We start from the raw sequence: 25,462 nt of genomic DNA on the forward strand, positions 1-25,462 counted from the left end.
TCTAGAGCCCCCCAGAATCATGGGAATGGTCAAGAGCTGTTTCCATCTGGGTTCTTTGTTGAAATGGCTTGTCGGGGACGCTGAATCCTGCTGAAACCTGTGTATTGTATGTCGTCTAGGATGGCCTGGGCTGCAGAGGAATCCAGGATGTAAGTGAGTACTTGACAGTGAGAAAGTAATAGATAAATAGGTAAATAAGAAAGCTCATAGCTAGAATGATGTTGATGTGGCCTGAGTTCCAACAGCTGGTGCATGGTGGGATTGCAGCATTAGTGTTCATCTTGATCCTTGGAAAGATTTTAGGCCTCGTAAAACTTGCTCAGTGCCATAGTGTTGCTTCTAGCTCACCAGAGCTTTGGAGGTTGGAAGAATGTGTGGTTTGTAACCTATACATATGTTGAAAAATTTTTTCCAGAAAATGAGAACATTAGTCTAGAGTTTAAATGTGAGCCCATCTTTCCCTGGGAAAGATTGCATTTTTTGGAGTTCTGTGATAGCATCTGCCTTAGCGGTCGCTATCTCCAGTAGGGGTCGCTGTAAACTACCTAGACTGAAAAAGCATAACAACTCAGAACCAATGGATGGCTCCTAGTGTCCTGACCATATCTTACAGGGTGCTTCTCCCCTACCCCCCTTATCAGTGGCAGAAGAAAGGCAGTGCACACAATGAAAAACTAATAAATAGGAAAACCCGGGGGCATGCCTCGCATGTTTTATTCCATGATGCTCCTTCCTCCAATTGTGCACTAAGATGCTGGATCTGATGAGCAGGGCAAGGAGGGAGGGACCTGGTTGCCCATTTTAGTGGAAGTTATAAATAGATAGGACAAGATAGCAAGCTGTTAGTGTTCAGGCAGCCTTTTCTATACAGGGAGCCCACTTTGTTATTGTTCTTCACTGGGAAATGACGGGTCAAGGGATTGGAACAGAGAGGGTACTCATAAATATTTACATGCTGGACTGCTTCCTCTCAAGCATTTCTCTTTACATACGTCAACTGCTTTAACTTATTAGACAGAGCTTTCCCAGGCAGAAAGTCATGCTTATAAATCCAGTACACTAAACTCCTGTACTCTGAACAAAATACAGTTTGAGAAACATTCCTGAGGTTAGGCTGTTTGAGTGGAGGGATAGTCAATATAGGGAAACATCAATTAACACTTCAAAAATGCCTCCTCCCCCACCTAACCCCCCCACTCCCATCCATTACCAGGGCAATGTGACCACTGTCTCTTACACAGATGCTCCCTCTACTTTTTGCCTTTTGTGTTCATCATAGCTTGTGTAACAGAGGAGGGGAAGTTGCCATTTAATTTTTAAAGTATATATATTTTAGAAATATATTTTTTTATTGATTTCAGAGAGTAAGAGAGAGGGAGAGATAGAAACATCAATGATGAGAAATATCAATGATGAGAGAGAATCATTGATCGGCTGCCTCCTGGATGCCCCCTAACTGGAGATCAAGCCTGCAATTCCAGCATGTGCATGATGAGAATCAAACTGTGACCTCCTGTTCCATAAGTCAGCGCTCAAGCACTGAGCCACACCAGCCGGGCAAAAGTTGCCATTTTAAACAAGGATTAGGAAGGGAAGTGCAGTCAGCCAACTGGCTGGGGTTCAAAGGTAGGAGTGGGGGAGTCAGTCTACCTGGGCCCTGGACAGACCTTGGGAGAGGGCCTCCCAGATGGACAGATGGGGTGAGAAGGTGAAGGAGTGTCAGGTAAGGCTTCCGGTTCTAGACTGTTGATTGGCAGTAGGCGATTCAGTTTCAAAGACTTTGAAAGTGTTGAAAAGAAAATAATACGAGGAATGAAATTGGCTGCAGCAAGAGGGAAGCTCAGCCTGTCCACACCTCCCACCCACTCCCAGGCTCAGCTGTGAACACTGCCAATGAATTATAAACAGCCAGAGTGAAACCAGTGAACCACTGTGCAGTAATGAGTGAGAGATCACTGTGCACACACCAGAGACAGTCTGCAAACTGGGAGCACACAAGCCAAAGCATGGGACGGAGCTCCGGGTGTGTTGTTATAAAGCAGCTTATATAGTGAGAAGGCCATGACTCTATTCTTCACAGCGACTGGTTGTAATACTAGAATTTTCTTCAATGGTAGGGAGTTGATCCGTGGTTACCTCTCTCTATCTTGGGAAACAGCTCAAGTTTTGCTCGTGATTTTTCAGAGGTCTGACCAAGGTCAAGTTAATCTTACAAAATAAGCTAAATGAACTTTGCTTGTAGAATTCAACTGGTTTTGTCTGCTGATAGAGTTTTCAAGGCTGATCTTTTTTTTTTTTTTTTTTTTTTAATGTTTATTTTTTTAACAGCAGCAGCTTCCAAAGCTCTCCTCTTCTTCCTGAGGGCATGGCCAGGTGCTGCTGTTTGCCTTCCCAGATGCCTGGCTGGCTGGGCATCCTGGTTTCCAGTCATTTGCTCCCAGGAGCAGACAGCAGTCCTTGTGGGAAAGGTCCCAGAGCCAACAACAGCAGAGTGGCAGAGCTGATGGAGAATGGATATCATCAAGGCCAACCCTCTGTCACCGCCCTGCAGACAGGGAAACAGCCTCAGGAAGTGGGGTCTTTGTGTATAAAAAGCACGGAGACAAGTCTCTGGTCAGAGAAGGTAACTTGGGAAGACCTTCTACACAGAAGCACGTGTTCACGCAGTCGATGTTACTGAGTGTCTAACTGCTTGGCAAGTACTGGCTGGGCTGTGCTGGGAGGGATCCTCAGAGGAGTAAGAGGTAAGTTTTTTCCTAGTTCTGAGGTGGAGGGGGCTGGCGAGAGAGAAGGAGCAAAGAATTAAACAGGATATTGGTGGGCATGTGGGCAAGGGAGCACTAGTGGCGGGAGGAGTCAGCAAGGGCAGGAGGCTCCTGTCACCTGTGTTTCTGGGCAAGCGACTTTCCATCTCTGAGCCTTGATAACCCTGTCTGCAAAATGGGTGTGATCACGTCCGCTTGGCCTAACCCACAGCGGAAACATCTGGAGAATGACTACAAGAACTTCTACATGTAAAATGTGGTTGAAGATCTTTTGACAAATGAGTAAATATATTGATTTTGAACAAATATGGTTGTACCAAGGCAAGGGACTGGTGAGTCGTGAAGAGGTTGCAAAACCACCTCCCCCAACTTTAGCAGAGAGCAGACTCCCCCCTCTCCCCACCACAAGGCCCTCTGAGCATATATGGGCAGATGTGCACAGGAGAGACAACACACGTTGGGTGGCTGGTGGGGGCGACATGAAAGAGGAAATGGAAGAGGTGAGATGAACAGCATTTGCTTCCTGTTGTGCCGCCAATGGAGCATGGTGGGAAGAGGAGGGGGCCTGAGATTCTGGCACAGCATCTAATCAAAGTGAGTAAACCCAGGCACTGGCAGAGCTTGTGAACTGGAGGCCACGTCTGTGGTTCAGAAACTCCAATGTTAAGAACTTAGAGATGAACCACGCTGACTCTCTTGTGGGCTCAGCACAGATGGGGTGACCTTTGCCCAAGGAAGACAGAAATGGAGAGAAAGGGACAGTGCGATCAGACGGGAGCCAAACTGGGGCTGTTCCAACAAAAAGCCAGTTTGTCAAGTGCTGGCTCGGCCAAGGTAGCCCCCTATTTCCTGCTCTCTGTGGGTAGTGCCAGGTCGTCTGCGTGTAGATGGACAAGGCTTCTTACCGGGAGAAAGTTGTGCTGTTGTAGGGAGACAAATTGCCCCTGAGCTCATTCCTATACTGATGTGGGAAGCTCAGAGCAGGGCATCAGGGAGGCCTAGAAAAATTTCTTGGGGGGTAGGGGGTGGTTGGGGGGGCAGGGCTGTGGGGTACAGGGCAGATGAGGCTGCAGGCAGAGGTTCACGGCTTCAGTCAGCGATGCCTAAAGAGAGAAGCAGGTGTTTTGGAAATGAGATGCCCCTTTTCACTGTCATAGTCCCTGTGTGCAACATGTGTGTGTCAGGAGCGTGTCAGCGTGGTGCAGATGTTGAGGTCTCTGTTCTGAAGTGGAAGCAACCTCGTATCCTGTGCACCTTGGGTGCCTGGCTTCAGAGGCTGGGTCCGTTCCCTTCCAGGGCAAACAATCCTTGCACATCTTTCCTTTTTAAATTTTCTTTTTCAATTGCATTCAATATTACATTAGTTTCACGTGTACAGCATAGTGGTTAAACATTTGTATAACTTACAAAATGATCCCTGATAGGTCTAGTGCCTCCGATACCATATATAGTTGTTACAATATTATTGACTATATTCCCTATGCTGTACTTTACATCCCTGTGACTGTTTTATAACTGCCAGTTTGTACTTCTCAATCCCTTCTTTTTTCACCCAGCCCCCAACACCCCTCCCACCTGGCAACCATTAGTTTATTTTTGTATCTCTGAGTTTGTTTCTGTTTTGTGTGTTCATTTATTTTGTTTTTTAGATTCCATTTATAAATGATATCATATGGTATTTGTCTTTCTCTGTCTGACTTATTTCACTTAGCATAAATACCCTCTAGGTTCATCCATGATGTTGCAAATGGTAAAATTTTATTATTTTTTAATGGCCAGGTAATATTCTATTGTATATAGGTTCCACATCTTCTTTATCCAATCATCTATCAGTAGACACTTGGGTCTTGTTTTCTTATTCATTCCTCTACCTTATTTCTTTTGTATGGAGCATTTAATATATTTACATTTAAAGTAATAATTGATAGGTATATAGTTATTACAATTCTATTATTCATGTTTTTCTCCTCCTCCTCCTCCTCCTTCTCCTCCTCCTCCTCCTCTTCTTCCTCCTCCTTCTCTTTTCTCTCTCCTTCCTAAAGAAGCTCATTTAATCTTTAACATTTCTTGTAATACTGGTTTGGTGATGATGAAGTCCTTTAGCATTTTCTTGCCTAAGAAGCACTTTTTTTTTTTTTTTTTTTTTTTTTTTTTTTTGAGAGGGTGGAAGCAGGAGAGAGAGCTCAAAAAACATCGGTGTAGTGCTTGACTCTCATATGCACCCTGACTTGGATCAAACCCATAACCTAGGTATGTACCCTGACTGGGGAATTGAACCCACAACTTTTGGTGCACAGGACAATGCTCCAATCATCTGAGCCACACTGGCCAGAGTTTGTCTAGGGAGTTCTTTATCTTTCCTTCAATTTTAAATGATAGCTTTGCTGGTTAGAGTAATCTTGGTTGTAGGTCCTTCTTTTTCATCCCTTTGAATAGCTCACGCCAATCCCTCTGGCCTGAAAAGTTGCTGTTGAGAAATCAGCTGACAGTCCTATGGGATCTCCCTTGTATTAACTAACTGCTATTCTCTCACTGTTTTTAGGATTCTCTGTTTGTCTTTGACCTTTGGAATTTAATTATGATGTGTCTTGGTGTGGGCTTCTTTGGGCTCATCTTGTTTGGGACTCTGTGCTTCCTGGACATGTAAGTCTATTTCTTTCAAAAGGTTAGGGAAGTTTTCAAACATTATTTTTTCAAATAGGTTTCAATCCTTTGCGCTCTCTCTCTTCTCCCTCTGGTACCCCTATGATATGAGTGTTGGTATGCTTAATGTTGTCCCAGAGGCCCCTTAAACTATCCTACTTTGTTCTAGTTGTTTGATTCTTTTTTCTTTTGGCTATTCTGATTAGGTATTCTCCACTTCCTTGTCTTTCAAGTTGCTGATTCAGTCCTCTGCTTCATCTATCCTGCTATTGATTCTCTTTAATGCATTCTTTAATTTCAGTAATTGCATTCTTTATTTCTTTTTTTAAAAATATATTTTATTGATTTTGTACAGAGAGGAAGGGAGAGAGATAGAGAGTTAGAAACATCCATGAGAGAGAGTCATCCATCAGCTGCCTCTTGCACACCTCCTACTGGGGATGTACCCGCAACTAAGGTACATGCCCTTGACCGGAATCGAACCTGGGACCTTTCAGTCCCCAAGCCGACGCTCTATCCACTGAGCCAAACCGGTTTCGGCTCATTCTTTATTTCTGACAGGTTCTTTTGAATATTTTCTACCTCCATTTTTATGTTTCCTGCCCTGTTGAAGTTCTCACTGAGTTTATTCTTCCCCTAAGTTCATTGTAACATTATGACCAGTGTTTTGAACTCTATCTCTAGCAAATTGCTTGCCAAGACTACAGCAGATGAGCTGTTGTGTGTGGGCCAACTCCATGGCATGGGATTCACTATTGCAGGGCTCTGGTGCCTGCTGAGTTCACCCTTTTGGTGTGTTGTTTGTGGAGCTAATCAGGTGGTACTCTAGTGTGGTCTGAAGCTGGTTACCAGGTGTGTTTGTTCTGGGACTTTGGGGAGGTATCCACTGCATGCACAGGCAGCTACTGCCTGTACCCAGTCCAGAGCCACCTGGTAGGATCTACAAAATGATCTGTGGTTGGTACCCTGTTTCCCCGAAAATAAGACAGTGTCTTATATTAATCTTTTCTCCCAAAGTTGCGCTAGGTCTTATTTTCAAGGGATGTCTTATCTTTCCATGTGCTAGGTCTTATTTTTGGAGGATGTCTTATTTTCGGGGAAACACGGTAGTTTCCTGTGCTGGGCTTGGAGATGCCTAGGAGAGGCTCAGCTGTGAACCAAGGCCAGCTGCCATTAGTGACGGATTGACGGCTGCTTAGCAAGATGCACAGGGCATGCTGAAAGATTTGTATACCTTTCAGAGATTTTAGGGAAAACCACAGTGTGGGCTGAAGCCTGAAAGAGGTTAGGGCCTGTGCACAAGTTGGGTGGGATGGGTTCTCAGGGAATCAACAGGGTTGGATGAGTTAGATGGAGACACAGATTTGGTACCTGCATATCCTGGAGACTCTGTGGGAGGGGAAGGCTCAACAAAGGTATGAATTGGCAGAGAGTGCTTCCCCTCCAGACCTTGCTTTAAAGCCAGACAGTTCAGTCCCTCCCTGCATGTCCCTGATGCCTTTGGGGCTGCTGCCCAGTGCTGGGGTTCAGATCGAATGAACTCCTCAGGAAGTAAGTTCAGAGGAGGGCCCTTTAAGAGGATGCCTAGGACTCCAGCAGCCCTCCCTCTCACCTGGATGGAATCCTTGCTGGTTTTACAGCTAGATGTGGGGACTTCTCTTCCCAGCACTGGTCGTCCAGGCTGGGGAGCCCGGTGTGGAGCTGGGACTGCTCACTCCTCGGGGACATCTGCAGCCGAGATATCCTGATTCTTAACTGACACTCCTGGGTGTGGAACCAGCCCATCTTATCTCCATTCCTCCTACCAGTGTCCAAGGGGCTTCTTTTTTGTATCCTTAGTTATGAGAGTTTTCTGTTCAGCTCGTCTTCAGGTGGTTCTCAATGGTGGTTATTCTATAATTTAGTTGTAATTTTGATGTCATCATGGGAGTTGGTGAGTACAGCATACGTATTCCTCCATCTTCCTTGCACATCTTACAGACAGAAAAGCCGACAAGCCCCCCTCCTTCTTGACTAGTTTCTCTTGCTGCTGTGCACTGGGCTATCTCTGCTTTTTAAAAACTTGTCGCCAAGCATATGTTTGTTAATTTAATTTTTAAAAGAAATTACCTGTATTTAAAAAATATATTTTTTTATTGATTTCAGAGAGGGAGAAAGAGGTAGAAACATAAGTGATGAGAATAATTGATTGGCTGCCTCCCCCATGGCCCACACTAGGGATCGAGCCCAAAACCTGGACATATGACCTGACTGGGAATTGAACCATGACCTCCTGGTTCATAGGTCAATGTTCAATCACTGAGCCACACTGGTGGGGCATGTTTAGAGAGGTATACCTCAATTTTAGAGACAGAGGTGTTTGATGAGCCCTAGCTGCAAATTCAGCTTGAGAGGGGGAGAGAGGAGTAAGGGGAGAAAGAAACATTGATGTGAGAAAGAGAGATCGATGGTGTTGCCTCCCATACATGTCCCAACCAGGGATCGAAACCTCAACCTAGGTATGTGCCCTGGCCTGACAAGGAATCTGCAACCTTTTGATGTACGAAACAATGCTCCAACCAACCAAGCTATCTGGCCAGGGTTCTGCTTTCTTACAGTAAAATTCCAACTAACAAATACAGAAAGAATTATGGAAGTGGATAATCACCATTTGGCAAACACCACAGTGCTAACTGTCAGAAAGTGTCATTGACAGTTGCTGCCCTTGGAGCTGGCAGACAGCAGCTGGCACTGCCCCTGGGTGGAGAGCCCTTCCTCCCATGAAAGAAAGTGCACAAGTACTGCCCAGCTGTCTGCCACTTGGACTCCTAGGCAATTATCTCGGCAGCAGGGCAGAGAAGGGGAGTCGTGAAGGAAAATCTCAGGGTGCGAGATTGGCTGGTGCTGCTACTGGGCCGGTCAGGATTGGGGGTGGATCTGTGGAGGGCAGGATGATTGACTGGAGAGCAGGGGGGTAACCTGGGCCTATCTGGCCAGGCTCAGCCCTTCCTGGAACTCCCTAATACTAACCCTGTAACCTTGACTGACTTCCCCTGACTGGAATCTGCCCAGTTATAGGAAAGAGGCCCAGCCTTTCCTGGGAAGATGCCCCACTGAGTTCCAGGGAAATGAGGTTGCAAAGGCTTTGAGCTCCCACCTGTATACCAAGGAGTGCACCGAGCTCAACAGGAAACAGATGGATGGAAATTTCAAAAGAAGATGAGACAAGTTGAACAGAAAAATAAATAATGATGTTTATGGAATAAAATGGATACCCATGAGTCCATACTGAGAGAAACGAATGAATAAATAAATAAGGAGAAAGGTCAACCCTTTCTTAGAGAAAAATTACAATTAATAAATGTAGAAAGAATGAAGGAAAGAGAGAATCACCATTTGGCAAATACTGCATTACTAATTGTCAGAAAGCATCATGACAGATGTTAAAGTTAGTGGGCAATAGTATGTTTAAGAAGTAGGATATTTGTGTAGTTTCCAATTATCTCCCCACAAGATGCCTAGTAATTACAAATGAATAAATAGTAATTTCACTGGGAAAAATCCTGGCAGCCTGCCCTGACCAGTTTGGCTCAGTGGATAGAGCGTCAGCCGGGTTGGATTCCAGTCAAGGGCATGTACCTTGGTTGTGGGCACATCCCCAGTAAAGGTTGTGCAGGAAGCAGCTGATCGATGATTCTCTCTCATCGATGTTTCTAACTCTCTATCCCTCTCCCTTCCTCTCTGTAAAAAAATCAATAAAATATATTTTAAGAAAAGAAAATCCTGGTAGGCACCATGTTACCAAGTGATCAAAGTTAGCATCGTCACTCCTGAGACACTGAAATCGTGTACCTCCATATGACCCACTGAGAAGGACACAACATCACTTCTGTGGTGGGCCTGCCTGAGTGCATGTCCTCAATCTAATTATGAAAAGGCATCAGACCAAAAACTCAGGGTCACTCTACAGCTCTCTTCAAAACTGTCCAGGTTATGAAAGATGAAGCAAGACCGAGGAACTGTCGTGGAATGGAGAGATTAAGTAGATGCAGCCACCAAATGCAATATGAGATTCTCCTTTAGATCCTAGACCAGAGAAAGGACATAAGTGGGATAAATATTTTAAGCTTCAGTTAAATATTTTATCCTTTGTTCTCCCTGTGTGATCTACAATAATAATCTGCTTCATGTTGATATTTACTGCTGTGTTGCTAACAATCACCTGAAAGAGAAGTTGGGGTGCTTCACTGGGCTGGAAAAGGCTTAGCTAAATCAGAAAGCAGATATTAAAAAGCCCCAATCGCAGGCTTGTGTTTCAATCTGATATTGTCCATCATGAATTTGGTTGACGCTTCTATTATAAAGAAAGGGCAAAAAGAATATTAAAACATTTCTCCTAATTAGTTTCCTTTCCATGTGCATGAATTCGTGCACTGGGCCACAAGTTTTGAAATAAAAAAGTTATAAAAGGGAGTAAGGGTATGAGGAAAAGAGCCCGGGTTCTAGAACTTGGCCATTTCCCAGGATGGAACCAGGACTCTGTGGCTTTTGTTGGGCAGCTCCCTAGACCTTATTCTCCCTATTGATATCTGGCATTTGGATTAGAGACTTAGAAGCCCATCCACTTGGAAGGTCCCTCCTTGCCATCCCAGGCTTGCCCTCCACTCTATGTGGCCTGTGGGTTCCAGAGAAAAGCAAATGTCTAGGTCCTTGTGAACCTCTCTGGGAACAGGAACTTTCATCATGCCTGTCTGAGGAAGGCACAGAAAGGGAGTCAAGAAGGAAAAACTCAGGGTGTGAGGTTGGCTGGTGTGCAGCGGGGCCTGTCAGAATTGGGGTGGATCTGTGAAGGGCAGGATGACTGACTGGACATCAGTGGGGTGCCCTGGGCTTCCCTGGCCAGGCTCATCTCTTCCTAAAGTTCCCTGCTCTTGGGACGCCCTAATCCTAACCCTAACCTGACCCTAACCCTAATCCTAACTCTGGAGCCTTGATTGACTTCCCCTGATTGGAACCTGCCACTCAAACTCAAACACTGGTGTGGAATCTCATGAGCAAGATGGGCTAGAGTGTCATCTTCCCTAAAGACAGAGATGCCAGCAAGGGAGAGGCAGGGGAAGGTCCCGTCATATTTGGATCTTCTTCCCATGGGATACAGGACACCAAGCCATAGTTTTTATTCAGGAACCACTTATCGAGCTGCTAGTTCTATCCAGGACTTTGAAGGGCAGATAGGATCTGGGCAGGAAGTGACTGCAAAAAGGGTGAGCCCAGTGGATAAAACAGCAATCCCAGAGGGGAAGGGATGCCAGCCATGACGATTCTACACCATATCCAGTTAGTGTCCATGGTTTCTCAAGCACAGTGATGCTTGCTACGTGGCTGAGTGGAGAGCTCCATCTTGTAGGGCACCGGGAGGAAGGCCTGACCGGACCCTCTGCATCCGTTCTTTTCTTTTTTTTTTTTTTTTTTTTTTTTTTTTTTTTTTTTTACTTAAAAAAATTATCTTTATTGTTGAAAGTATTACAGATATCCCTCTTCCTCTGCCTCCCATCCCCAACGAGCCCCTCCACCCCACTCCCATCCCTGTCCCAGGCCGCCACTGAACTACTGTCTGTGTACTTGAGTTGCATCCGTTCTTTTCTTTTGTGACAGTGCACCACAGACAGCCCCCTCCAGTGGCAGGAGGCACTCCCAGGAATACAGACTGTGTGTGTGTGTGTGTGTGTTGTGTACACACACGCAGGAGGAAGGTAAGGACAAACACATGCGGTCACACTGGTCATGCTCCTCACAGCATCAGGGCCTCTGGGATCAGACATCCTGTTCTGTCACCATCTAGTGGCCAGCTGCTGAGACCAAAGCCCTTCTGAAAATGCAGCCTCTTTACCCCCAAACCCACTGCTAAGTAGGCACTGGGATGAGCCTTGAGTTGAGCAGATAGATCACTTGGGGTCTGTATAACCCAGAGATCCCTCTTTCACAGGCCATGGTTCCTCCATCCCTTGTCCCCAGTTTGGAAGCTGCTGGGGATCTTCCAAAGGGCTGTGGTTGCAGTCACATTTTCCCCAAAAATAATTAGACTGTTTTTGCCGGCGGGGGTGGGGGTGGGGGGGGAGGGCGGGTGGTGGCAGGGGTGGATACTCCTTCCTGGGGGAGGGTGGGGGCCGGTCATCTGAGCTTGACTTGTTTTCGATGAGAACAGTTTGTGGCTGTGCGGGGAGGTGGGGCTCAGGGTGAGTGAAGGAGGATGTATAAAGGATGTTGCCCAGAGAGGGGAAGAGCTTGGGAAGAGGAACACACCCTCTGCACTTCCCTGAGGAAGGACCCGGCGCTGCTGCTCTCCTCCTGTGCACTGGGTGCACCTCCCAGGCAGGTGGGTCTGGCTCCAGTGCGCTGTGGCCGCTTTCAGCGTGGGGTGGGCCCTGCCCAGGGATTACAGAGAGAGTCTGGATCCAGTGGCCTGGAGCTCGGGGAGGGGAATGTGTGGGGAAAGGGAGGTCACTGTGGAGCTTTCTCTTTAGGGCAACTTTTGGGGCAATTGCCCCAGCAGCTGAGGAGTGTAGTCTGCTGGCCCCTTCCTTGGTTGACTCCGGCTCTGAGAATCTGCTTTGTGGATTCTGAAAATCCCTGATAGTTGGCTAGGGAACTTCAGGCACTCCCCTTCCTCTCTGGGCCTCGGCTTTCCCAGCGTATTTGATGGGGGCAGATGAGTTGGTCTCAAAGGGTCCCTCCCTCCCAGGGTAGAGGGTTCCCCAGCTCTGTGTTCTTTGACACACGTCCACGCTCTCTCCTTGTGCTCCCCATCCTCTCATGACCATCCCCTCCAAGTTCTCAGCCCCTCCTTCTGTCCCAAACAGTCCCAGGACTCCCCCTGGTCCATCTCATACAGAGCCAAGTGTCATTTTAGGGCCTGGAAGGGAACCGTAGTTATGGGCCATGCACTCATTTCTTTATTATAAAAATTCCACCAAAGGAGGCATTTTGTAGGCGAGAAAACTAAGGCTCAGAGAGGCTCAGTCATTTTCCCAGGGTTACTCAGCCATTAAGAAGTGGACCAACCTGTTCTTCCATGCTGTCCCAGGCTGAGTGTCCCACCTCCCTGGGGGTGTTGGTTGTGTTTCATTTTGAACCAGCACAATGCTGAACTATGCATCCAAGGAGCTCTAGTGGTAGAATTTCAGGCAATAGTGATGGAAAAAAAAAAAGAAAAAAAAAGGAAAAAGAAAAAGAAAAGCAAGAACAGTTGGTTGAGGAAAGATAACAAAATATTTCTTCTACTGCAGCAGCTCCCTGAACAGTCGGGCTCTAAAGCTGGTTTCATTATCTGAAGTAAGCTTTGGGAAGGAGGAGTTGCCTGTGATTTATCAGTGTCACAACCATTTCCTGATAGGAACCAGGAAAACAGGGCGTGATGTGGGGTCCCAGGGAGCATGGGGAACAGGCGGGGCTCATCTTCCAGGGAGCAGGGGGCCCTCTGCTGGAAAGGGGACAACCCACCACTTCCAGCTAGACTCTGTGATTCTACTCAGCTGGGGAGGTTTGGTGCAGCAGAAAACTGATGAGATATACCCAAACGTTCCCAAGGTTATTTCCGAATGGGGCGGGGGGTGGGGGTGGATGGGGGGAATGTAAGATTATGGGGCATATTTTTTTCTTGTATTTTCATGTTTTATATTGAGCCTATATTACTATTGTATTCAGGAAAGATACACGGTAAAAAAGGAAGAGAGAAAGAGAGTGTGGGGTCAGTGGTCCAGGACTCAGTCAGTGCTCAGGGTTAGAGTCAGCTCTGCTAGCTTGCGGTGTACCCCCTGAAAGATGAAACAGAGTGGGGGCTGGACACCGAGATGCCAGGACACAGGCTTTATTGAAGAGAAGAGCACCACTGCCAGCTGCCTTCTGGAGAAAGAGAGCAAGGGCCGGGGTCCATACACTTTTTAAGGGGAGGAAAGAGAGGGGACGGGGCTTAGGGCACTCAGCACATGTAGGGCCTATGATTAGGGACCTAGGGACTTGGGAATGGGGGGGGGGGGTGCTTAGGGTATTTGGCAGGTGCTGATTGGTGGTTCAGTGCTCAGGAATGTCTGGCTGGAGTTTATGTCTGTCCATCAGTTGGAAGAAGGGAGGATCTAACACACACACACACACACACACACACACACACACCACTGCTTCTTGTGAAATCAGCGAGGTGACAGGCACAGCCTCTTCACAAAGGAGCCAGGAAGACTTTCGAGGATTGGAATATAAGAGCCTCAGGCAGTGCTGAGCGCCAGGTAAATGCCAGGACTGGGTCCTGCGGTCTTCATTGTGTTTTTTACATCGTATTGAATCCAAATGCAGCAGTTCCCGTGGTAGACCATGCCCAGGGCAGCCAGCCTCCTGTGGGTCTGACCAGAGAGCTCAGCTCCCAGGGTGTGGTCAGGACTCCAACTCTGGAGCCAATGGCAGGGACTTGATAGCTAGTCTTGACGTCCACTTGCTGTGTGTCTTGGGCAAATGACTCCCCCTCTCTGAGCCTCATTTCTTCATTTGCAAAATAGGAATAATAATAACAATGCTTGTCCCATAAGGTTGTTGGGAGCAGTGAGTGCATCCATACAGAGAGAGCATGGCTGAGGGGACCACAGCTGGCCTGCTATCTTCTCTGCGAGGCAATGTAACGTTAGTGTTTAAGAGCATGGACTCTGGCTTTCGGTTCCTGGCTCTACTACTCACTTGCTCTGTGTCATGGGGCCAGTTCCCTACCCTCTCTGTGCCTGTGTCCTCAGCTGTAACACAGAGCTAATAATAGTACTTAACTCCCAGAAAGTAAATGAGAGGCTAGGTGAGTTAATATCCAGCATCCCACACAGGGTTCCATGATGTTTGTTAGCTGTTATAATAATTGTATCAGACTTAATCCTCACGAACCCCCGACTGTGTTTATTTTATAGGTGAGGAAAAAATGGGCTCCAGGGTGGAAGCCTGACCTTGTCTCAGGGCCAGCAGGGCTGGCAGAGTGTGGTAGTGGGAAGCAGGGGGGAGGGGAGGGAAGAGAAGGGCGGGAGACCCAGCTCTGCCCCGAGGCGGGCCATTCATGAGCTCTCTCCCTGAGGGTCATTCCCAGGCTCTGGACTTCTTTCCTCATATCCTCCTCCTGCCGCTGCCACGTCCTTTTCCTGTTTTTCTATTCCCACATCGTCAGCCTGAGCGATAGCACCCGGGTCTCGGGTCACTTCTCCATCTCTATCCCCATCCTTCACCCCTGTATTTGAGTTAGCATCCTGGACTGCGGGCCTGGTTTCAAATCCCAGCTCTGCTGCTTACTAGCTGTGTGGCCTTGGGGAAGTGCCTTAGCCTCTCTGTAACTCAGTTTCCTCCCATGTAAAGTAGAAGTGGTTGTAAGTACCTGCCTCAAAGTGTTTTTGCAAGGATGGAATGAATGGGTGCATGTGGTCAAGTTCTGAGAACACAGCCTGGCCACTAGGAAGTGCCGCGAATGTGGTGGGTGTTCCTGTTGTTTGTGTTGTCGTTGTTGCTGTGGCCACAGCAGCTGTTTTCCCAGTCCCAGAAGGAGATCCCAGTTCCCCCAGAGGCAGGTTTTCTGCCATGTGACCCAACACCAGAGCACCTTCTGCAGCCAGAACCTGTGGTCAGGGTGTGAGTTACTTCTCAACTCCTTATTCAACTTGGTTAGCCACAGCTGGGCTGGGCATGCAGGGTGGCAATGCCAGGGTTAAAGGCAGGGGGTGCCCATTCCAAGCTTAGCCAGGCGGTGTCTAGTTGGAACTCCATTCTACCCCAGTCCTTCTGAAGCAGCGAGGGGAGCCTCAGGGGTGTTGGGGTGACCACAGGGCACATTCCATGACACTGGACATGACTCAAGTGGAAATAGTGGGTCTCTAGGCGGGTCACACTGCATGGTCACTGGCTCCACAGAGTCCAGGCTGCGGGGGCAGAGTTGGCTCAGGCCAAGAAAACAGCTTTCAGAAGGCTTTTGGCTCAGCTGTGTCCAGGGCGTCAGTGGGGGAGGCAGAGAGCCAGGTAAGGGAAAAGGAGGCAAGAGAAGGGTGGGAGACAGGTGGTGGTGCTGATTAATGCCAGCCCCCTGGGCAAATGCCAGTCTGTCACAGGAGGTGAGGGGATCCTGCTTCCGGGAGGTGGGTTCTGAGGCTGACAGGTGACCTGTGAGTGCTGGGCGGGGGGAGGGAATAAGGAGGGGAGGAAGCTGGGGCAGGGTTGCATCAGGTCAGTGGACCCCATAGGCTTCTGGGAAGGGAGGGTTTAGGTTACATTTGAAAGGATAAGAGTTTTAAATTGTAAGGAAGCCAGCAAAAATGCCTGACCAACTAGAATTGATCTCCAGTGTTTTTCTTGGTTTTTATTTTGAAAGCTGGCATGGCCTCTTGGGGTCATGTTTGATGCTGTTTATTTGTTCACTGGTCTCAAGCACTGTGGCCAGCACGCTCAGCATGGGTGTCTGTGACTGAGAGGGGACCTACACATGAGACTGTCCTCAAGAGCTTTTGACTCAGGTGGTGGGCAGCTGTGGCACAGATGTGGAAGGGGGAAGAGAAAAGGGGGTGGGAGACACAGGCAGGGAGACAGACAGAGAGACAGTCAGGGTTTGCTCAAGCTCCACGGGGTCCTGAGAAGGGTTGTGCCAGTAAAGGTTTAATGATCAGCTCTCTTATGGGGTGTGAGTAGGGGGCACACACAGAAGGGGGGGGGGCTCCTATTTGTAGCACTTGCCATGGTATAGACATCCCCACCAGGACTAATTTCCAGCTACCAGCTTCACTGAGTGCAGATCGGCTAACTTCGTTACTGTGGGTGGAATGCCCCCCCGGACGCCTCAGAGCTGGCTCCGGGTCATGACTGACTTTGAATCTTCTCTGCCACTCGTTGCCAAGGCGAGAAGTCCCACGGCCGGAGGCTCATGCTTCAAATCCAAGTTTGGTCCGTGTGGAAAGGGGAGCTGGGGAGAAAGTCAACCGATTTACCTGTGTCCAGGTCATCTGATCTTGGCTCCATCATCGACGGAGGCAAAGCCGTGGACACGTTGGGCTTCACCTCTCCAAGCCTCAAGTTTCTTCCTCTGGAAAAATGGGGGTCATAACAGTACTGCTTCCCAGAACTATGGCGCGGATTATCTGAGGAACTGCACGTGAGGGTGCAGCTCACAGAAGGAGCTCAGCTAGCATGGCTGCCTTCCTGTCCAGATGGGTGGAGACCATCCTCTCCCTCATCGCTCCACACGAGACTTCTCTGAGAGGCCTTGAGGTCCTTAGGAGGAGGCCTGCTCTCCAGCCAGACATTCTTGATAAGTCAAAGCTGGAGCCAGCTCAGGCAGCAGGCTCAGGAAGTAGCTATAGCTAGAGATAAGCTATGGTTTGCCTCTGTGCCCCGGGCTTCACTGCAGGGGGAGCTCGGCTGACCTTGTCCTTGCTACCCTCTTTTTAAAAGCCCCCCTCTCTAGCCTGTATAGAGTTCCCTGGATTCCCCTAAAGTTCCACTACAGATCTTTATCTGGGATTGCCTTCCTACCCGCTGATTCATACGAGGATGTGGATAACTGATGCCCCCCATTCATTCCTCTTAAGGTGTCGCTGGATAAACTGAATGAACTCAGGCAATAAGGAAACGTGAAAACCAAAAGGAAAGAACCAGAACGGGGCTGGATGGACAGTTAGGGGTGAGGTAACAGGGACCCGAAGGGCAGCAAGGAGTATGGGGTTCTTGGCTCAGTCCGGCCACTGACTGCTCATTGTATGCTTTGCACAAGTCTCTCCCCTCCTTTGGGCCTCAGTTTCCCCACCTATTTGAAGAAGGTGGACAGGGTTCACTCTTCCTCCCTCAGTCTGAGATTCTGAGGGCACAAAAGGTCACAGGAAGTATAGCACCTACTGCCAACGCATCAAAACCCACAAAACCAGTGGCTTGAAACAACACAAAATTATCATTTTCATGTTCTGGAGGTCAGAAGTCTAAAATGAATCAACAAGGAGAAAGAAAAAAGAAAACAGGTCAACAGGGCTGCATTCCTCAGAGGCTCCGGGGACAATCTGTGCGCTGCCTCTTCCAGCTTCCAGAGAACGCCTGCCCTCATTCCAACCGCTTTCCTCTCGCTGCCGTTTCCCTTGTCACCTCTCCTCCGACTCGGAGCTCCTGCCTCCTGCTGAGGACCCTGTGATTACCTTGGATAACCTAGGATCCTCTCTGCATCTCAAGATCCTTAACTTAACCACCTCTGAGAAATCCTTTTGATATAGAAAGTAACATAGTCACAGGTTGCAGGGGTCAGGAGGTGGATATCTTTGGGAGGCGGACCTTAGGGAGGCTGTGTTTTGCAAGGAGGCACAATGAAGCCTTGGGGACATCAGTGGTGGAATCTACAGAGGCCAGACCAGCCAGTAAGGGCAATGTTCTGGGCAACCAAGCCCTCCTGAGCCCAGATCCCACCTCTCAGGTGGCTCCTTTCAGTAAGCTGGACAGGTCAGGTGGTTGGGACCAGAACGATGGGACGAGGGACAAGGCACTGTCTCCAGGATTCAGATGCAGCTCAGCCAGTGCCTTCCTCCGAGGTGGTGAAAAGGTTGCTTTGCTTGTGGGTTAAATGGTGCTGGCAGTTCCTTCCTGGAGTGAGTGCCTTACAGGACTGCCACCATGGATATGAAGGTGCCTGGCCATTTCCCATGTGTACCTGGGGCGGGTGGTTGCTGCTGTTGATGAAAGTGGTGGGAGGGGCTGGCTGGTGGCCTCGGAGAGCCAGAGGACCTGGAAAGACTCCCAGAGTGAACGATAAGGAGGCCGAGATGGAAGGGAACAGAGTGTTCCAGGTGGTGTAGGCCAGCCTAGGGCCTGCTCGTCCTGACATCTGGCTTTGATCAAAGCAATCGTCAGACTTTGTTGTTTGTCAAAGCAAAAGCCAAGGACTCTGAGAAATCATGCCAGGACCAAGTTCAGTGATGATAGAGCAGAGCTGCTGGTGTTTAGTTAGTGGCAACTCCTGACTAATGAATTCCAATCAGGCCCCAGCGCAGAAGAGCACCTCCCCCTCCCAGCCCCACAGCTCACGACTCCCAGCGCCAGCCACGTGCTGGGGGGGTGCTTGCTGCTGCCCAGGAAAGGGAGGGGCTGGGGGGACAGGAGACCCCAGAGGCACAGGAGCTGAATGGAGGACCAGGAAAGGAAGGCATAGGGCCATGTTCCTGAGGCCAGTCAGGAGCAGAGCCCTGGATACACACCCTGTTGCCACTCTTGAGCTCCTGGCATGGCAACAGGGTGTGTATGTGATTTTCTCAGCATCTGGCCCAGATGCCATGTAAGTAGAATCCCAAGGGTGGGACAAGGAGTAGGAGGACACCAGACCTGCCCTGGGAGAGGTTGTGCCTCAGCAGCATTGGATATTTCCTTCAGCTATGAAATCACAGCTCCAAAGAAACTAGAGGGGTCTGCTGAGGATGTGAGTCAATATCTGTTTCCAGATTCTACCTGGAAAAGTAAAATAGACAAAACTTATATTAGAAAGAACTGGGGGAAATGTTTACAATCGATAGTAATAAAAGCGTAATATGCAAATTGACCAAACGGCAGAACAGCAAAACAATCATCAGGACCACACTATGACACCCACTGGCACCAGGCCAGCCAAGGTGGGTGTGATGCGATTGGTCAGGGGCCTGGCCATCGCTTCATGGTAGCCATGCAGAGGGAGGTCCAGGCCACTGGCCAGCAGAGTGATCAATCAGGGGGCTCCATAATTGCCCCAAAGAGGGAGGCCCAGACAACTGACCAGCAGATTAATCACAGAGCCCCACCAGGTGGGCAAGGCATAACTCTTGGGGCGATTGAGGTCAGGGTTCCCAGACTGTGAGAAGGCGCAGGCCAGGCTGAGGGACACCCCTTTCTCAGAGTGCACGAATTTCCTGCCCCAGGCCTCTAGTATATATTCAATATATAAAAAGCTAAAATTCTTATAAATATAAAACCTTCTACAAAATGAGAATCCCACTCATTAAAATAATAATTCATTCACACAAGAAATAAAGCTGTCATTGAACATATTAAAAAGTTTGGCTCAATGGATAGAGGATCAGCTTGAAGACTGAAGGATCTCAGGTTCTATTCCGGTCAAGGACATGTACTTTGGTTGCAGGCACATCCCAGTATGGGGTGTGCAGGAGGCAGCTGATTGATGTTTCTCTCTCATTGATGTTTCTAACTCTCCATCTCCCTTCCTCTCTGTAAAAAAAATAAATAAATAAAATATATATATTTTTAAAAGTTCAATCTCCTTTGAATCAAAGAATAAACACTAATATGCAGAGGAACATGTAGGGGTGGCTTGTGTTCCCCTTTGTGGCCCGTGATCATGGGCAGCCTCCAGGCTCCACTCTGGTAGCTGTGCAGGGTTGCCTGTTTGGGCCACACCTCCCTCCTTATCTCCTTCCCCTCTCCCTCCCAGACCCTCTCCCTGTGGTGAACAATCTAGCACATTGGACATGATGTTTCTGTTCTGGAACACAGAACAAGATGGAACCTAATCTTGCTTCATGACAGTCTCTCATCACTGCTTCGTGTGAGAGTCTCTTTTAATAGCACCATTAAGCTTGGGGAACCATCATCCCAGAGAGAACTTGACCATGTATCTGGCTTCTTCTGCCTAGGCAGCTGCCAATCATTCTCTGACTTTCCCTTTCATCTCTTTGAACTCATATATATATATATATATATATATATATATATATATATATATATATATATATGTGTGTGTGTGTGTGTGTGTGTGTGTGTGTGTGTGTGTGTGTGTGTGTAGTGCATTTATATTTTATTAAAATAATATCATACATATATTTGTATGGGACTTGGAGGTAGTGGACATATTCCAAAGGTAGGAGAATGGTGGTGAGGGGGTGAGGAAGGAATCTGGGATATCTCTAATGTTTCAGTTTTAGGTGACTGAGTAGTTGGTGGTGCCATTCAGTTAGGTAGACAAAGGAGAGGAGAAGTAGCTGGTGGGAAGGTGATTGACTCAGTTCTGGGTGAGGCAATAATTTAAACTAATATTTATTAAGTGCCTACTATGTTCTGGGCACTCTTTATAGGGCTTGAAGTGCTTCACATGAATTATCACATTTAAGCCTCAAAAGAACCCCAGGAGTAGGCCCTATTAATTATCACGATCGCTTTAAAGATGAGACTGAGGGATGGAAAAGTTTAGTAGTTTCTATCAACATGGTAGATCACTCCTTTCTACTACAAATCTGAAAATACTGGATAAAATATATTAAAATATTAAACATAAAAGAAAATACTGATATAAAGCCATACTTATAAATAAAATACTGTAAACAAAAGCAAGGGACACCCTCAGGTGATGGAAATAAAAAAGGTTCAAGCCAGAGTGGGCACACTAGACTTTTATAGATAAAACAAGCCCACTGAAAAGAAGCTCTCATTCAAAAAAATATATATATATAAGCCCCACGAAGAATAATGATAAGCCACAAACGAGGAAGAGTATGGAGACAGAATCAATAGATGAACTGGTAGCCCTAAATAAGGAAGAAAAATCAGAAAGACAGTACCAGTCTTTTTAAATGACAAGGGAGAAAATAAAGAAGAGAACCATAAGGAAAGAAGTGAATACCTACCCAAGGTATCACTATTCATTGTAGATTCGGGCTCCCACACCTATGCTCATGCTTGCTCGGCTCCAGACACTGATGTAGACATGAAGGGTCCATTGGACAGTAGAAACTGGGTTTGAAGAGAGGGAGGGATTGCCTGCCTTCATCTTATTTCTCGCACACTACTCTCTGGTCTGCAGTGCTCCAGGACAGGATGTATCCTCCTGACATGGCCACTTCCCCTCAGCCACTCACCACTAAGGTCGCCAGTTCTGAGAACAGCAGCGACTTCTATGACTATGAGTACTACTTGGACAACGTGGTCTTCGCGCCCTGCATGAAGCACGAGGTGTTGGCCTTTGGCAAAGTCTTCCTGCCGGTCTTCTACAGCCTGGTCTTTGTGCTGGGCCTGAGCGGGAACCTCCTCCTCCTAGTGGTCTTGCTCCGGTACGTGCCTCGCAGGAGGATGACGGAAGTCTACCTGCTGAATCTGGCCATCTCCAACCTCCTGTTTGTGGTGACCCTGCCCTTCTGGATCATCACTGTGGCCTGGCATTGGGTCTTCGGCAATTTCTTGTGCAAGATGGTGAGCACTCTCTATACCATCAACCTCTACAGTGGCATCTTCTTCATTAGCTGCATGAGCCTGGACAAGTACCTGCAGATCGTCCACGCTCAGCCCCACCACAAGCTGAGGACCCGGGCCAAGCGCTGGCTCCTCGCTGTCATAGTGTGGGCTGTGGCCCTGGCTGTCTCCATCCCTGACATGGTCTTTGTGCGGACCCACCAAAACCATGAGGGGGTGTGGAACTGCTATGCGGATTTCGGGGGGCATGGGACCATCTGGAAGCTCATACTCCGCTTCCAGCAGAACATCCTGGGGTTTATCCTTCCACTCTTCGCCATGATCTTCTTCTACTTCCGCATCGGCTCTGCCCTGGTCAGGCTGAGGCCCCCAGGCCAGGGCCGGGCTCTGAAGGTAGCCGTTGCCCTCGTGGTGGCCTTCTTCGTGCTCTGGTTCCCGTACAACCTCATCTTGTTCCTGCACTCGCTCATGGACCTGAAAGTCTTCGGGGACTGCAAGACCAGCAATTACCTGGATTATGCGCTGCAGGTCACAGAGAGCATCGCCTTCCTTCACTGCTGCGTCACCCCCGTCCTCTACGCCTTCTCCATCCGCTGCTTCTGCCAGTACCTAAAGGCTTTCTTGGCCGAGTTGTTTGGACGGCGCCAGGGACCGTGCCCTGTCCAGGCCCCGCTGTCCAGCTGTTGTGAGAGTAGCAGCCTCACCATCCAAGAAATGACCAGCATGAAAGACCTTGAGGAGGGGCAGTCTGAGGACTCCCCCAACAAGGGGGCTCTCGGGGAATATAAATCCTCAGCGGCTATGCCACAGTCTGGTGAGAGTGGAGGGGGCCCGACTGAGCTGGGCATCCACCCAGCGTCTTCTCTCCAAGGGCCCCAGTGACCACGTTGCTCAGCCCAGAGCTCAGTCCTCAGCCCTCAGCCCTCGGCAGCACCCGCTCACTCCTTCCAGGACATCATACTCCCTGATCTGCTTCAGCGGTCGCCCAACTGACCTCTGTGTCCTGTTGTCACCTTCTCCGGTCATCTACTCTGCACCCAGCAGCCAGAGTGATTGCAACATCTACAGCCTTCACTGCCATCTCCCTCCCAGAAGCCTGAGGCCACCCACCCACCAAGCTGCTCCTGGCCCTCTAGTTCAGTTGAGGAAATTCTGGTGTTGTTTTGTTTAATGTTGCAACCTTGGTGGTGGCTCCGGAGCCTGGCAGTCCAGAGACTCTGGGGATGTAGCACCTGGGGACCTGCTAAGGGGGAAAGGCAGGCGTGGCTCAGTCCAGGAGCAGGCTGCCCACCCTCCAGCCTGGGAAGTGTGGCGAGGGCATTCGCAGCAGTTACTACCTAGGAAAACATCTCTTTTCTTCCTGGGGTGCCTGGAATTGCACCATTGGCACGACATTCCTGACTGGCTTTGTTATAAGCTTTCCTCAGAGAAGACACAGAGTGGGTTTTTCTCTGAGGGAGAGAAAAACTGGTGCAGGGATGAGAACTGCTGGGTCAGGACAGGTCTCAGTCTTCCTACTGCCTCAAGCCTCTGCGAAGAAGGAAGGGGGGCCCTTGGAGAGGGTGTCTCCAGCAGCCCCCATGGGGATCAGCGGTGGGCATTGGCCTGTAAGTGCATTCTCTAACTCTGGGAACTCACGGCTTCCTGGGAGGCCTGTTGTTACATGGACATCCTTGGCTGTGGGATAGGATACTTGTACTTACTTCATACCCAACCACTGAGGCTTCCCTCAGTCTCAGACCCTCAGACAGGTCACAGGATCCATGAGGTTCAATCTCAGTTGGGACTCTGGGCCCTGACTCAGTGGACTGGAGCCCTCAGCCCTTACCCAGCTTGTCCATAGGCCAGGCTCCTGGCCCGTGGTCCTTTGGGTGTGGGTGTGGGGGTGGGGGGGAAGAGACAGGATGCAGCACCCAGGTCTGGGCATGGTCAAGGAGGTATGTGAAGGCCCTGCCACTTTGCTTCATTCCACACCTGCGCTGGCACCAGGCCTGACTATGTGGGCAGGTTGTTGGGGACCTCCCCATGGTCAGCCCCCAGCCTCTCAGCCCCTTTCTCCCTCTCCTGTGCACCCTACTAACTCTATATAAGCTGGCCCCTCATGAAATAGGATGGGATGTCCCATCTTCTCCTAATGCATTTATATGGGATGTCAGGCTCAGCATTTAGGGGCAGCTAGACCCAGAGAAAGGCAGGCCCTGACCCAGAATCACATAGCTGGTGGGGACAGACTCCTGATAGTCTATTATCTGGGCAAAACTCAGGGCAGAACAGGCAACCTCAACAGGAAGGAAGAGGTGTCGGGGAGGAGTAGCAGAGAGAAGCCCCACTGGGCAGTCCTTGCAGGGGGTCCATGCTTCTGGGGCCTCCCTCCTCCAGGACCCTACAACAGTTCCCATGATCACAGCCCCAGCCAGGCCCTGCCATCAGCCAGCTTCCCCTCCCCCTCTCCCACCCCTGGTAAGTATGCCCGGCAACAGGAACTGTCTCTAGTTCATATGCCAGAAAGCTAAGTGAGGGCATGGAGGGAAGGAAGTGATTTGAGGACGTGAAGTAAATTAGCTGAGACTGGAAGTCAGGTTTCTATAATTTAATCCACATCTGGGGAATTGGGGGGGTCAGAGATGAGGAATATACCAAGCCTCATGGGCTCCAGTGTGGGGAGGGGACAGGAGGAGAAATCCCGGACAGATAGCAAGGACACATAACAGATGCGCGGTGATGCAAACAGTACTTGGGGAGCCCCCATAGCTGGAGGCCAGAGGATGGGATGGGGACCTAAGAAGGCTTCCAGGAGTAGCTGGCACTGGGGTTGGCAGGACAAGCAAGCAGCTGTGCTTCCTAGACCCAGAGAGTTCCACTAGGGAAAGCTGGTGACGTTGAATTGCACGGGATGGACAATTTGGAGACCAACTGAGGCAAAACTTAAATAATACCAGGTGCGGGAAGGGAATGGGGAACCAGAAAATAAAATAGTGACAATTAGAGATGCTTTTAGAAGAAAGGTCTCTGGCAGCAGAGTGAGCAGAGGGCCTGGCAGGCTGGGCGTGGAGAGAAATGCTTGAATCACTTCTACATGAAGTCAGCATTTCTCTACTGGCTGTCCCTGTCTGGTGGCCACCACCCACACATGGCTGTGGGAGCCCTTGGAATGGGGCTGACTTGACCTGAGACGTGTTGGAAGGGTAAAAAGTGCATACCAGGTTTTTGAACATACAATATACAGATGATGTTTTATAGAATCGTACCCCTGAAACCTATATATTTTATTAACCAATGTCCCCCCCCCTAAAGTTCGATTTTTAAAAAAGTACATACCAGGAAAAAAAAAAAGTACATACCAGATATGGAAGGCAATACCAAAAATAAATCTAGAAATATTCTTTATATCAATTACATGTTGAAATGCTAATATTTTGGATATACTAGCATGAGGATAAGTACAATCTTATATAATAAAGAGGTAATATGCAAATTGATCATCACTCCAACAACAAGATGGCCACCCCCATGTGGACACAAGATGGCCACCACAAGATGGCCGGCAGGGGAGGGCAGTTGTGGGTGATCAGGCCAGCGGGGGAGGGCAGTAGGGGTGGAACCAGGCCTGCAGGGGATGGCAGTTAGGGACAATCAGAAAGGCAGGCATGCGAGCAGTTGGGAGCCAGCAGTCCTGAACTGTGAGAGGGATGTCCGACCGCCCATTTAGGCCAGATTCCACTGAGGTTCATCCCTTCAGGAGTTCCAGATTGGAGAGGGTTCAGGCTGGGCTGAGGGACACCCCTCTCCTGAACACAAATTTTGTGCACTGGGCCTCTAGTATATCATAAAAACAAATTTTACTTGCTTCCTTTATTTTTTTATTTGTTATT

General features: G+C 48.8%; 1 protein-coding gene across 9 annotated transcripts; it reads left to right on the top strand.

The window, feature by feature from the left end:
• On the top strand, positions 1 to 24,876 carry ACKR2 (atypical chemokine receptor 2). Of its 9 annotated transcripts, XM_036431995.2 has the most exons (3): positions 11,644 to 11,763; positions 13,578 to 13,666; positions 21,205 to 24,876. In XM_036431995.2, the coding sequence occupies exon 3, from the start codon at positions 21,219 to 21,221 to the stop codon at positions 22,470 to 22,472; it is 1,254 nt and encodes a 417-aa protein (XP_036287888.1). In that variant the 5' UTR covers positions 11,644 to 11,763; positions 13,578 to 13,666; positions 21,205 to 21,218; the 3' UTR covers positions 22,473 to 24,876. The 9 variants fall into 9 exon arrangements, 7 of the variants coding, with proteins under 7 accessions (XP_036287890.1, XP_045435430.1, XP_036287885.1 ...); XR_004986922.2 differs by lacking the exons at positions 11,644 to 11,763; positions 13,578 to 13,666; positions 21,205 to 24,876 and adding exons at positions 1 to 149; positions 2,329 to 2,431; XR_004986923.2 differs by lacking the exons at positions 11,644 to 11,763; positions 13,578 to 13,666; positions 21,205 to 24,876 and adding exons at positions 1 to 149; positions 2,332 to 2,431.
• Positions 24,877 to 25,462: the final 586 nt, after the last annotated feature.

The sequence above is a fragment of the Pipistrellus kuhlii genome, unplaced genomic scaffold (genome assembly GCF_014108245.1).
Source record: "Pipistrellus kuhlii isolate mPipKuh1 unplaced genomic scaffold, mPipKuh1.p scaffold_m20_p_11, whole genome shotgun sequence".
Classification (NCBI taxonomy): Eukaryota; Metazoa; Chordata; class Mammalia; order Chiroptera; family Vespertilionidae; genus Pipistrellus; species Pipistrellus kuhlii.